At 39.7% G+C, this 15751-nt stretch overlaps 1 protein-coding gene across 1 annotated transcript in view; it reads right to left on the bottom strand.

Annotated features, from left to right (window-relative positions):
- The window catches only part of LOC126210636 (nuclear RNA export factor 1-like), a 158808-nt gene that overhangs the window by 30375 nt on the left and 112682 nt on the right, over positions 1 to 15751 (bottom strand). The window contains exon 10 of the mRNA XM_049939953.1: positions 5861 to 6090. Coding sequence (XP_049795910.1) covers positions 5861 to 6090 — 230 coding nt within the window. The remainder of the gene's footprint in view (positions 1 to 5860; positions 6091 to 15751) is intronic.

The raw sequence follows: 15751 nt of genomic DNA, 5'->3' as shown, positions 1-15751 counted from the left end.
TGCTTCCCATGAGTGTGGCGTTACAACTGTTTACATTAGATTCGTTTGAGCAGTTGTGAGTGGGCTCATGCACATGCTCTGTTGAGTTGCGTGTGAGTAGTACCTTCTCACATTTCTAGCTACAGATGTGTGGCTGTTAGCTGTATAAGCAGCATCAGATGCTACCCGGAAAAATTTTACTGGCATGCCCAGGTTGCCATATTCACACATGCGCAACAGGCCTAGATCTGGAGGGGCAGGGGCAAACTGGGGTATCTGCCTCGGGGGGCAATTCCAGGGGCGGTGGGAGGGAGACGGGGACGGGGCAAATTCATATTCTTGACGAAAAAACCTTGTTTCACAAAGCGCCTAGCATCCAGCACACGTTGGTCTAACGATTATTCGTATGATTTTGAAACGCATCCCTGTTGGTCTTTGAACATTTTTGAACACATTCTAAGTTGATTTCTGAATGAATCATAAGTTGATTTTTGAATGTATGCATACTGTATGTGATGACTCTCTGCCAGGGGAATCCCCATCACATCTAGAAATAAACTTTCCTACAGACAATAGAGGATGGGGCCATAAGAGCTGAGTGGAATAAAGCTGAACAGGTGTAAGCCAATCGCTGTCTGTTTATGTGGTTGACTGGGTTTGCGAATGATCAGCGTTGTTATAATTACTAGCGAAGGCCATAGATTCAGACTACCCCAAAGGAAATAAATGACTAACAGGAATAACATCCAAGAACATGACATTTTGACAGTTTTTAGCCAGACTGCTACACTAGTAAGGGCAGTTGTACAGTCCTCAGCTAGCCGGCACTTAAGTTCTATTCTGGGAGTAGTACGGAAAACATGTTGTACGAACACGTAATAATGCCTAACTGGAGAATAAAAGCGGGATAACTAAACCGGTGATTGGGGCAGGGTTAGTGAAGCTAACTGGAGGATAAGTTTTGACAATGGCAGGAATACTTACAGAATTAGTAATGACTAGATTGTTTGTTAGAACAAGGAAGTAGAAGAAAAGTTTATGGAATAACATGAAGATCCCAAAGTCATATAAAAATTTCATAGTAATATTTTTCGATCTCATATCGGAGAAGCTGGAGCATATGAATGAAATGTGAAACTATTTCCTATCATAAAGCTTTTTGCTTGTAGTAGGCCTAATAAGCATTTGGTATTGGTACTTCATGAATTATATTCTGTCGTGTCATAAAAATGACCATTTTTTCCAAAACAGTCTCATTTATTTGGCATATATTGCAATTGCTACAATATTTGACAGGCGTATTTCATTCTAACTAGCAGACAGTGACAAAATACTCATAATCAGCTCGAGAAACCACACCAGTCTTGGGTACTATTTGTATTAACAGTTTTTTCAGTATTAGAAAATGACATTTCGTCCTTTAATGTAGCAAAACGTTTAACAAACTTTGATGAGGTAATAGATTCTTTCGCAGAAAGGAAAGCATGCAATGTAAAGTCGTAGCAAGATTAGAGAGAAAAAAATGCTAGGATTTAAGTATTGAAGAAATGTGTACTGTCTTGCTTGCCTCTTGTCTTCACTGGTTTTAGGTATCCTATATTTAATTTTATGTCGTACAAAACAGCAAGTATTAGCTAATAGGCAATAAAGAGTGAAATTTTTCCAAAGAGTTCTTGTTCTCTCGGTTACAAATAATCCCATCCAGTATTTGTTGCGAATCTCTCTCTCTCTCTCTCTCTAAAAAAAAGGGGGAGGGAGTGGCAGGATGTCAAACTGGCAGACAGAGATGCACCACAGAACATTTTAATTTCCACTGTCCTGCATATGTTTTGTGGTATCCATTGCAAAATATGCATGTCTGATTTCGACAGAGTGAAATACAATGACGTATGATAGAAGAGTGCTGTGTGAGGAGGCGTGGCACTGCACTTTGGCACATTTAAGACCAAATAACATGTCTTACATGTCCTCAAAGATGTATGTTTTACGCATCAGATTCTTCAGAAAGATGTGGGCTATAAAACAAACATTTTTTTGAAAATGTTGATTTAATTTTTGGCATCCTACCTCAAATACTGGAGGAAGAGGGAGGGGGGGGGGGGTGAGTATTGCTCCGGTTCAGAAATATCATAGATCTGGGACTGATACACTGAGCAGTCATTGTTTTAGTGGGGAGGTGGGTAGTCTTCACGTGACGCGTGTTTTTGTTTAGTGATTTTGCTGTTTCCTCTTCGTTTATTGCTCTCCTGTCAAATGAAAAAACAAAATGGATTTCTGTGGTTGGGAGCTATCAAGTGAACGAAAATACATTCACATAATTACAGAAGGCTAAAATAAGTTGTTAGCTTCAGATTTTATTTTATTTTCACCTTTCTGAGAGTCAAGCATTAATTTCTTTGCAGAACAATAAAGTTATTTTTGTCGGTTTGCTAAAGAAATTTGGTTTTTATTACTCTTTTCTGCTGATGCAGCCCATTTATCTGAAATGGAGTGTTTCATTCCTCACTGTTGGCTACTTTCGACTGTTTGCTACATTTCAAGTACACGTATTCATCTTCTAGCACTTATGGCATTATGCCATAATAAAAAACCAAACATGAGATAATACAGTACTGATACTCCAAGAAAATTTACATCTGAATCTGGACATACGACAGTGCATTTTAAGCCAAATTATGCATTTTAGTATGAGTCATGAAATTCCCATGCTCTTGGAGTACCTTCTCATGTCTTGTTTCTCTTAGGACATAATGTAAGATCTTTTAATGTTTTGCACATACGAACATATGGCTTTGTGCATCATTGTAGCTGCAAAAGTGCAGTGACGCCTGTTATATGGCGCTCTCTGGCAACTCCTGAAATGAACCAATTTCTAACACGTTGAGGGGAAATATTGTGAATGGTGGTTTGAAAAGCGTTACTTTCAAAGTAAATTTTCTTGTACACAAAATGAACTATATGTGAGAATGTATGATGAATTTCTTACATCACAGAGCAGTTGACTCTAATTTAAAAGTCGAATCTTCGAGGACGACCATAAGAAGAATTTCAAGTCCAAATGGTCAGACATTTATATCTTTATTAAAAAATTTACTGGCACTATTGGGTGATGTATCATAAAGTGTAACACGCGCAAAAAAGGTCAACATTTTATGTGAAAGCTTAGATTTTCTTGCAACTTATTAATCTTTGAGACCAATATTATATGTGAAAGCTTTGGTTCTCTTGTAGCAACACTATGTGTGTTAATTAAAACCATTAACTTTTTCTATTTGTGTGGTTGCACTACTTAACTGTGATGTTGCTTTTGGCTGATTTCATCATGTGTCCTATGCTCTGAATATTCGCTGTCATCGGCTGGCGAGATCACGTACACGAGCTATAACTGGCTTACAAAAGCGCACTGCAATTTCGATTTCAAATCTTCAGAAAGTAACATGCGGTGTTTGGTGGAATTTGAAATTATACTTCTGCAGTACAAAAATATGCAGCATACATGTTGTTGCACATCACAGATCTTTCCAAAACATGTTTTTTCCCTCCAAGTTTCATTTTGTCAAGTGCTGAGATATTCTATGCTGGTGTATAAAACTATGACCATTCAATGGACTGATAAGTTTTACAGTTCCAAGGAAAAGTATACTGTCCTAAGATGGAAAAAAGTGTATTTTCACCCGGGAGAAAGTGTATTTTTAACCGGGAAATCTGGGAATTTTTTTTCCTTGTCCGCATATACGCCCTGCATCTGTGATACGTAAGAGTCTTGGGTTGCTAGCTGTTAGAGTGTGGAAATAGCCTGTGTTATGTCCCTGGAGTAGTCTCTTGAAAAAATATTGTGTTTTTCCCTCTTGTTCTGTAAATACTGCTGAATTCTAAAATGATGAGACTGACTTGAAGAATTTATATGATGAGAATGGAATGTACTGTCTGTGTAAAAAGAACACGAAGCAGTTTTTGCTGGATTTAATAAACAGCCAAGTGGGAAGTTTGTGTTTCAGTCACACAACTGATAAAAATACAGATGATTATTAACCCCAGGTTAACAGAAGAAATGAAACAAGGATGCCAAAATTATCTGCAATCAGTTATGAAATGTACTCCACTCTCAAGTAATTGGAAGTGCAAAATAGAAGTAATCAACACTAAAATTCCTTTATTAAGTAATTGTTTCTAATAATATCATTGTGGGAGCTAGGTACATTTCAGTCTGTTTCACTTAAAAACACCTTCGATAACTTCACTTTGTGATAGGGATGAACCGGTGCAAGCATAAGAGAGGTTGTGGCCCCATCAACGAAGTTAAACATTCTGCAGTGACAGTATCAACTAACCGATCTCTCTATGGGAGAAATGTGTTCATTAGCGAGGTGGCTATATTAAGAAACAGAAGGTGCCACCCAAAATATCTGAGAAATTCATTGTAAAAAAACAGAAAACTATACTTACGTCCTAATGCCCTACACATTCAAGTAGTCACTTCGGGCATATACGCAACAATTCCTGCGCTGTTCCCATTCTTGTAAGCACTCTTGGAAGTCCACACGGCAAAGGGTGCTCAGGACCCATTGTGATTCCATTCAGACTTATGTGGGTGCATTGTCATGGTGCATCGACCACTTTTTCTTTTTCCACAAATATGGCCATTTGCGCTGAACATTTTCCCTCAGTCGCTTCAAAACCTCACCCATTCAAAACATGTTCACAATTGTCTTTTTACAGTGCTACAGATGATCTTCCATGTGTGGAATTATGTTTAGTACCTGCACCTCGGACAACGATTATCCTTTATTATGTTTCACTGAAAACAGAATTTGTGATCTCAGTCTGACAAGGATGATGAACTAGGTGTCTCAACACCTGTTTCAGTATCATTTTCACTTGTTGAACACATATTGTCATCACTGTACTCCACACGTCCATTTTTTGTACAGACGAGCGTATACGATGCAACACATTCAATTGATTCATCTTGCAAAAAAATTAATATTTTATCTGCTAATTCTTTGTCCGTCTGTGAAATTCCACAGGTTTCTTTCTGACAAAATGTCAACTTCAGCAGCTGCTGTTGTTGTAGATATGATGCAATGTTTGCTTTGTTCACCATTGCCATTGCTCTGCTTTGTTTCAACAGCACTAGCACTGCTGTGAGTTACTCACTAACAAAGTAGTTCGGTTATGTTCCATAGCCTCATGCTGTGCTTGCCACTGGATACCTTCAGTCCTTTCCCCTGTTGCTGTTAGCAACTAATATTGTGGCTGTGTGGTAAACAATATGTGGGGTGTCACATAAAAATCATAGTCCTTTTGCAACCTTGCTCTCAAGTGGTTCCTTGTAAGCCATGTACCTCAAGACATCTAGTGACAGAATGTCGTACTGTTACTGGTTTGACCAGTGCAATGAAATTCTCATATATTTTGGGTAGCACCTCGAAAATATGTAAGCATGAATAATAAAGGTGTAGAAATTATTAAAGTCTGTTTTACTTAATCATTAAAAATTTTTGCATAAAAAATTCAGAGGCATGCCCTCATAACAAACCAAAACTTTAATGGAATCGAAGGCTGCCATTTAAGATGAGATGTGGTTGACTGACTAACACCTGTTGGCCTGAGTTACAAGTAATTTATAGCTAAGAGTTGAAAATTGTGTTCGAGAGAATGGCTGCCACCACGATGACATAATTTCTTGAGTGACGACGTAAATCTAATATATTACACAAATATTTGATTTTGTGTAAATAAAGGTGTTTTTCTTAAAAATCTGCTCACTATCACACTTTTGAAAACTATCAATGTTCCATAGGCCACTCTGTATTTGTGCTTAGAATAGACTAGGAGCGCACAACAGATAATGAGAGAATACCAGTGGACGTATACATACCTTGCATCGCGTGATGTGCTCTGATCAGGAAGGTACATGCTAGAGAGTGAGAAGTAGGCATCCTCGTGGTAGAGTTCCCACAGCCAAGTCCGATCCTCACCATCGTACAGTGTGAAAAAGTGCTCAAGAAACTGGTCGGCGAGCTCACCCGAGTTGCCCCCGCTCCTACAGAAAATGTAATTTGGCCGCCACCGAGGTAAGCCCGGAGTGCGTTGAAGGTAAGCCCCATCCTAAAGAGAAGATCAATCATAAATATACATTCCAAAATCATACAGTATGATAAAATTACAGTACATAATTTCTTTTGTGTTAAAACTTAGTCATCACAGCAGACAAGCTTTGTTTTTTGTCAGATAATTTTTATTTGCTCTTAACTATGGCTGTTTTGATAAATTGGTGAACATAACATTTTTAAATCATGTAATCTCTATGTATCCCTAGTATTATTATTCAATAAGTTACTATGAAACCAAATTTACCACTACCATATTTCCATAATCTTTGCTGTGTTGTCACTATTGGACTGGTATTCAAATTTAGGGATGCTATTTTACAATGGACTGAGGGCATCTGCTGGTAAATTGTTTTACTCCCCATACTGTTTAAAAGTGTTTACCTCCATTGCTGTTCCATGATTCTACACTTACTTGGCACTGATGGTCTTTCCTTCCCTACACTTATGTCATGGATCCAACCTCTAATGTAGTCTATTTTCACTTTTATATAAAATTAACTTGCAGGTGATTTTTCTTGATACAATAACCAAATTCTCTACTCACATGGCAGAATTAGAAATGGATGTCGTTAGAACAATAAAAAATATATAATTTACTTATCTTCTATGCAGGATGTACTGGTCCAAGGTTATTTTCATAAATCAATAACTTCACACATATATTTTGATAACTTCTTTATTTTTCCATGCACAAAATATCATTATAAATATCTTCAAACTTAGCTTCTTCCATTCACATAGCAATATGCACAGAAACCAGTGTTATTTTTTACACATGGCAGTGCTCAATCGATGAAATACTGTTCTCAAATACTGACCCATCAAATACTGTACCTTGAGTACTACTTTTCAATACTGATAAACCAAATACTGCAGCACAGGTATAAGTGTGTGACACATTTATAAAATTTTTAATAATAAAATTCATATTCCATTGTAAACAACCTTAAATACAATTAAAGCTGGTTATTTACTAAGAATTGTCGACTTCTCGTGATATATGTGTGTTTCTAAATATCAATCTCAATGTCTGAACGTATAACTATTTATGAACTTTGAAAACTAAGTACTGAAACAGATAATGATTGGTTAATTATAGCATTGTACACATATCAACGAACATTTTGTGTCACCCCTTTATTTCAAAATTTATGGCACAGAAAACAAAAATTAGCTCTGAAACCTGCATATTGATTTACACGTCGAAATAAAAAAGACATATATATATACACTCCTGGAAATTGAAATAAGAACACCGTGAATTCATTGTCCCAGGAAGGGGAAACTTTATTGACACATTCCTGGGGTCAGATACATCACATGATCACACTGACAGAACCACAGGCACATAGACACAGGCAACAGAGCATGCACAATGTCGGCACTAGTACAGTGTATATCCACCTTTCGCAGCAATGCAGGCTGCTATTCTCCCATGGAGATGATCGTAGAGATGCTGGATGTAGTCCTGTGGAACGGCTTGCCATGCCATTTCCACCTGGCGCCTCAGTTGGACCAGCGTTCGTGCTGGACGTGCAGACCGCGTGAGACGACGCTTCATCCAGTCCCAAACATGCTGAATGGGGGACAGATCCGGAGATCTTGCTGGCCAGGGCAGTTGACTTACACCTTCTAGAGCACGTTGGGTGGCACGGGATACATGCGGACGTGCATTGTCCTGTTGGAACAGCAAGTTCCCTTGCCGGTCTAGGAATGGTAAAACGATGGGTTCGATGTCGGTTTGGATGTACCGTGCACTATTCAGTGTCCCCTCGACGATCACCAGTGGTGTACGGCCAGTGTAGGAGATCGCTCCCCACACCATGATGCCGGGTGTTGGCCCTGTGTGCCTCGGTCGTATGCAGTCCTGATTGTGGCGCTCACCTGCACGGCGCCAAACACGCATACGACCATCATTGGCACCAAGGCAGAAGCGACTCTCATCACTGAAGACGACACGTCTCCATTCGTCCCTCCATTCACGCCTGTCGCGACACCACTGGAGGCGGGCTGCACGATGTTGGGGCGTGAGCGGAAGACGGCCTAACGGTGTGTGGGACCGTAGCCCAGCTTCATGGAGACGGTTGCGAATGGTCCTCGCCGATACCCCAGGAGCAACAGTGTCCCTAATTTGCTGGGAAGTGGCGGTGCGGTCCCCTACGGCACTGCGTAGGATCCTACGGTCTTGGCGTGCATCCGTGCGTCGCTGCGGTCCGGTCCCAGGTCGACGGGCACGTGCACCTTCCGCCGACCACTGGCGACAACATCGATGTACTGTGGAGACCTCACGCCCCACGTGTTGAGCAATTCGGCGGTACGTCCACCCGGCCTCCCGCATGCCCACTATACGCCCTCGCTCAAAGTCCGTCAACTGCACATACGGTTCACGTCCACGCTGTCGCGGCATGCTACCAGTGTTAAAGACTGCGATGGAGCTCCGTATGCCACGGCAAACTGGCTGACACTGACGGCGGCGGTGCACAAATGCTGCGCAGCTAGCGCCATTCGACAGCCAACACTGCGGTTCCTGGTGTGTCCGCTGTGCCGTGCGTGCGATCATTGCTTGTACAGCCCTCTCGCAGTGTCCGGAGCAAGTATGGTGGGTCTGACACACCGGTGTCAATGTGTTCTTTTTTCCATTTCGTGTGTGTGTGTGCGCGAGTGTATACCCGTCCTTTTTTCCCCCTAAGGTAAGTCTTTCCGCTCCCGGGATTGGAATGACTCCTTACCCTCTCCCTTAAAACCCACATCCTTTCGTCTTTCCCTCTCCTTCCCTCTTTCCTGATGAGGCAACAGTTTGTTGCGAAAGCTTGAATTTTGTGTGTATGTTTGTGTGTCTATCGACGTGCCAGCGGTTTCGTTTGGTAAGTCATATATATATATATATATATATATATATATATATATATATATATATATAAACAAAGATGATGTGACTTACCAAATGAAAGTGCTGGCAGGTCGACAGACACACAAACGAACACAAACATACACACAAAATTCAAGCTTTCGCAACAAACTGTTGCCCCATATATATATATATATATATATATATATATATATATATATATATATATATATATATATACACACAAACGAACACAAACATACACACAAAATTCAAGCTTTCGCAACAAACTGTTGCCTCATCAGGAAAGAGGGAAGGAGAGGGAAAGACGAAAGGATGTGGGTTTTAAGGGAGAGGGTAAGGAGTCATTCCAATCCCGGGAGCGGAAAGACTTACCTTAGGGGGAAAAAGGACAGGTATACACTCGCGCAGACACACACATATCCATCCACACATATACATATTTAAAGTTCGGGCAGAGATGTCAGTCGAGGCGGAAGTGAAGAGGCAAAGATGATGTTGAATGACAGGTGAGGTATGAGTGGCGGCAACTTGAAATTAGCGGAGATTGAGGCCTGGTGGGTAACGGGAAGAGAGGATATACTGAAGAGCAAGTTCCCATCTCCGGAGTTCGGATAGGTTGGTGTTGGTGGGAAGTATACAGATAACCCGGACGGTGTAACACTGTGCCAAGATGTGCTGGCCGTGCACCAAGGCATGTTTAGCCACAGGGTGATCCTCATTACCAACAAACACTGTCTGCCTGTGTCCATTCATGCGAATGGACAGTTTGTTGCTGGTCATTCCCACATAGAATGCATCACAGTGTAGGCAAGTCAGTTGGTAGATCACGTGGGTGCTTTCACACGTGGCTCTGCCTTTGATCGTGTACACCCTCCGGGTTACAGGACTGGAGTAGGTGGTGGTGGGAGGGTGCATGGGACAGGTTTTACACCGGGGGCGGTTACAAGGCTAGGAGCCAGAGGGTAGGGAAGGTGGTTTGGGGATTTCATAGGGATGAACTATTTTTCCTACGTGGAATGTTTCCCTCTATTATAACCATATATATATATATATATATATATATATATATATATATATATATATATATAACAGAGGGAAACATCACCCTGTGGCTAAACATGCCTTGGTGCACAGCCAGCACATCTTGGCACAGTGTTACACCGTCCGGGTTATCTGGATACTTCCCACCAACACCAACCTATCCGAACTCCGGAGATGGGAACTTGCCCTTCAGTATATCCTCTCTTCTCGTTATCCGCCAGGCCTCAATCTCCGCTAATTTCAAGTTGCCGCCACTCATACCTCACCTGTCTCTCAACAACTTCTTTGCCTCTACTCTTCCACCTCGACTGACATCTCTGCCCAAACTCTTTGTCTTTAAATATGTCTGCTTGTGTATGTATGTGTGGATGGATATGTGTGTGTGTGCGAGTGTATACCTGTCCTTTTTTCCCCCTAAGGTAAGTCTTTCCGCTCCCGGGATTGGAATGACTCCTTACCCTCTCCCTTAAAACCCACATCCTTTCGTCTTTCCCTCTCCTTCCCTCTTTCCTGATGAGGCAACAGTTTGTTGCGAAAGCTTGAATTTTGTGTGTATATTTGTGTTTGTTTGTGTGTCTATCGACCTGCCAGCGCTTTTGTTTGGTAAGCCTCATCATCTTTCTTTTTATATATATATATATATATATATATATATATATATATATATATATATATATATATATATATATATAACAGAGGGAAACATTCCACGTGGAAAAAATATATCTAAAAAGAAAGATGATGAGACTTACCAAACAAAAGCGCTGGCAGGTCGATAGACACACATACAAACACAAATATACACACAAAATTCAAGCTTTCGCAACAAACTGTTGCCTCATCAGGAAAGAGGGAAGGAGAGGGAAAGACGAAAGGATGTGGGTTTTAAGGGAGAGGGTAAGGAGTCATTCCAATCCCGGGAGCGGAAAGACTTACCTTAGGGGGAAAAAAGGACAGGTAGGCCTTTTTTCCCCCTATATATAACAACACTTTGGTGATGACAGAACAACCTGTTTCTCATGGGTTTTTTCATAGTACTCCCAATCAACGTCAATACGTGGTGGAATGTCCCATTGCTCGAATGCTGCATTGAATCTCTTGAGGCACACCACCTCATCAAAATCGTCCCACTCTTCAGTGGGTATTCTGTATATGTGCGACAGAGTAAGTGATCGCTGTTAATATCCAAAAACAGCTTGTTTCAATTGATCACATCCATGTTTGTTTGGGTTCATGTACAAGGAACAGGCTGGCCATCCCATTCTGGTTATCACAGTGTGCAGAAGGAATGTGTTCACAAGAACAGCATGATGAGAACGCAACTTACTTGTCCATCAAAATACGACTGTCACCAAAATAATGGTAATATAGTCCCATTATTGATTGCAGAATCTCATCCCTGTACCACATAGCAGTGAGATTACCCTCAACAACCATGAGAGCTGTACACTGACCACATGTAAAGCCACCCCAGGACATCACTCCACCATAATCTTGTTGCACATGTAGGACATAGTGTTGGAGGCATTTGATACTGCTGGGTTGTCTCCAAACATGTTGTCTGCGATCATCAGTGTACAAACAAATCCAAATTTCTACAATATTTTTTGCCCATCTGTAACGGAATCCACGACGTCGTATACAACGTGGTGCTTGCTACAGTCATTGGAAATGGAGATCCACATTATGTAATCATCTCCTCAGATTTTGATGCAAACCAAGACACCACTGAGCCTCTCTGAATGCTGAATTCAATTCTACAGCATTCAGACCTATATCCTTTGACTTAAAACTCAACCTATGCACCTTTCGAACAGGTACAAATTTCCTGAAAACTGTCAACTGCCTGTCAACTGGAACTGATTCCACGTCAGCATTACATTGCTTTGACTCCAGTGCAAATGTATGGGCAACTTCCCCAGTCGACAAACTTTCTGTATGTAACACGATGATGAGGACATGATCATCGGTCACGATTGTTCTCGTGGCACGATGAATGTTCACTCTATTGTTCCACAGACATCTGTAACGCGTCCCTACTGGTGCTTTACTTTCAACTGAAATGCTGCAATTCATCCAAGTGCACTCTTCTACCTATAGGTAGCACTTGTTGTAACTGTGTGTATTTACAAACGTCAGGGTGACCTTCTGGCTGGGGCAGGAACAATCACAATAGCAACACATCTACATGACAAAGGGGTGATTCAATATCTTTATTAATGTGTGATTTTACATAGGTACCTAATTCATTTCAAAAGTAACATCTTCAGATGTATTTTATGTCATTCCTTACAGTTCAGTAAAAATAGATTTTCAATTAACATTTTTATTATTCCTGAAAGTTTATTTGTAAGCTATTGAAACAATGAGTGTCTTTTATTTATGAGCAGTTATTAACAAAAATAATATTTTACAAGAACTGCTATTACCACACGATAAATATAAATCACATGGAAAAAAAGTAGAACCTTGCCAATTTGTCCCCTATGAGGCTGGGACATGGTTGGAACCCAAAAAGAGGTCAGATTATCAGAGGAAAACTTTTATTGACCCATAATAGCACAAAACATCTCAATACATCATCAATTTTGAACTGGAAATACTGTCTGAAATACTGCAATATGTTAAAACATTAACAATACAAACAGAAAAGGTTGACACACTTAAAAATCTAACAGGAAAGTGTAACAGACAGTAGTGCCTATACTGTAAAATATATCTGTATCATATAGTAAGATAATGTTACTGTGAGTGAAAGTTTAACATCTGTACAAACTTTATTACAGTACTCTACTGACACACAACTGAACTGTTTAAAACATGAGAAATCAAATGGTAAAAAATTTTAAAAAAGGAAAGAAGATTGCAGTTTAATGTTCAGTCACTATAAAAAATGTTCTGTTCTTAAGCGGGATGAAAAAAGTTTATAATGTTCTTTTGCTTACCAGATGATAACCTCCATTTTGCTGCAATGTTCTGTCACTTCCTAATCCATAAAATGTCAATTGGTGTAGACACAGAGCTTTGTTTGATGTACTGAAGGGCTATATCAATCGCATTTTTAGCATCTGTATGTTATACTCAAGCTGTGATTCATTATCTTTGTAGCTGTTATCATTATTCTCATTAGTTGTTCAAATTATAGCACCAATGATACGCTCATCAGTTAATTCTGCTTCCATTGTGCAGTCAATGGCAGCTGTACTGATCCATCCATTTATATCACTGGGCTCAATGTCCAATTGTAAAAACATTGTCATATGTTTATGTTTAGCTGGTTACACAGTTTAACGTGTAAGAAGAACATTGCCAATAATTTATAAAACAAATGTGTGCTCAACAACACTTATAGATTGAATTAGAAACAAGTTCTTTCACACTGAAAGTGACTGAACTATCACACTTAGCAATGGTCAGCAGCCTACTGATTGATATCTCAGGTGACGAGTCACCGACAAGTCCAGTCGTGACTGTAGCAGTGGTCCTTGTACGTAACCAAACACCGGAAATGGAATGTGACTCAGGGAAGAGGCAAAATCTAAAATGAACAGTACAGTAACAATTCATCAAAATGGGAATATTCCTAATGGCTCAGTCCCCAGTCTGCAACTAAGAACCAGAATGGTTGGACGCCATAAGCTCTCTGTTCTCCTTGGGCAAGTTGTACCTCAGACCCGAGCACAAAAAATGAATTAATGTCTTTGTAATTACATCTGTATTCAGAATGAATTTCCCCTCTGCAGCACTGTACACACAGATTTGAAACATTGCGCGCCAATTGAACAGCAGTAATATAAAATAAACAGCAAGCTAGGTGGGAAAAATTTACGATCTGTGCAAGGAAATGCCCCGGTTCCCGAGGTAACAGCACAATCTACAAAGAGGCAGTTTTCTATAATTAGTAATTGAATAAGCATTTGCCCGGTATATGATGCAACAGCATCATTTAACATGCCAATGGGTCATTACTGAGCGGCAACACTTGTATGCGGCAACAGATACAATGACAATTTACTGCCACTTTATTATTATTTAATTAAACAGTAATTCATCTCATATAATCTAAGTTGATTTTATTGTTGTTTAATTAAACTAAGATTAAACTGTGGGTTTGCTCATACATGTTTACCTTACTAACATAAAGACAACTATTACTTACATTTGTACAAAGTATGCAACATGCTCACTCGTGTTATAAAAATTGACATGCCCACTTGAGGGTTAAAACTATGTGCTGAACCAGGACTCTGACTGAAAACATTGCCTTTCTGGGGAAAATGCTCTACCAGCTGAGCTATGCAGCCATGATTCACAACCTCCCTTTCTTCCACCAGCATCCCTCTCCTGCTTTCCAACCTTCACAGAAGTTCTGCAGCCCACCTTATTCAACAAGTGCTCCTGCAGGAAACAACACAGCAGAGAAATGCCAGAGTTGCAGCCTAAGAGACTGTTTCCAGAATGAATTTTCAGCCTGCAGTCTGTTGTCTTGTGCATACATGCTGTGTAATGTAGTAGAATGGGCAGTATATAATGAACAGATCAATACCAAGCATTTTGGAGATTGTGATACTACTGCTTGATGTTTACATGACACAGAATTTTCAATTGTAGTGTCTTACACTTATCATATCTATGAAAATTATTTAACTTATGACAAAATTAGGTGAATAATATTCAAATCCAACTGACTTACATTGTAGTGTATGCACAAAATATGTTAGACTAAATGTGAATACATACAGAGAATATTTGCAGGAACAGGACACAAAAAAACAGTAAAACTAATTACAGAACTCAATGAAAGGACAGTAAAATCATGTTAGTATCAAAACTCATGGTTTAATTACAGAGTAATTAAAGGATGTAGCCAACCAATAATCAACAGTCAATAACTGGTGGAACTTTGATATGAAAACTAATTTATTTCAACATACTAATTACATCAAACTGGGTGCAACTATATGTCAAACTAAATTTTGTCACCAGTTTCACGGAAATTCATATATTTCAGTTTTAAGTTTAATTAAGTACAATTCAAACAATACATAGAAAACTCAAATTTGTGCCTGCTTTGCGGAAATAAATACGTGGAAGATAAACTTCCAATGTGTCACCTACATCGTTCAAAAATTAGTGTACCACAAACACTGTCTTGAGAATGCTAGAGCTGAATACCAGGCATGTTTTATATAGCAAAGGGAATTTATTTTTGAAGAGCTACACCACCTAGTCAACAAAAAGCAGATCTGAAAATTAAATATCAAGATTGTTCCCAGAAGCATCGAAATATTTTGACAATATATTAACAATATCAAATGTGAAAGTTCACTACCAAAAGAAAAAGCAAAATGTACCACAACATTGTATAAAACAAAGAAAAACATAGTACTGAGGAGACATTATGAGAGAACGTGGGATATCAATTATTAGAGTTTGTTATTGAGTGACAATATATGACAAAAGGTCTATTGGAAGACGGAGAAACTCAATGCTGAAAGAATGTCAAAGATGGCACAGCAGTACATCAGAAGTAGTTTTCCACCGTGTACTGTAAACATCAGAGCTAGCTACGCGGATCACCTACCTTCGCCAGCGGGTGTGTGACATGTTTCTGGACATAGGGAGGGACAGCTGTACTTTGTGGCATTGCGAGTGTCCCCTCTGTCTCTGTCTGAAGGTAAAAGCTTTGGGCATTGCTTATCTGTGAAGTGACAAAACTCTGACAGGACCAGAGTCGAAAGTA

The sequence above is a fragment of the Schistocerca nitens genome, chromosome 10 (assembly GCF_023898315.1).
Source record: "Schistocerca nitens isolate TAMUIC-IGC-003100 chromosome 10, iqSchNite1.1, whole genome shotgun sequence".
Lineage (NCBI taxonomy): Eukaryota > Metazoa > Arthropoda > Insecta > Orthoptera > Acrididae > Schistocerca > Schistocerca nitens.
The sequence above is the reverse complement of the archived record's forward strand: the minus strand, read 5'-3'. Positions and strand labels throughout refer to the sequence as shown.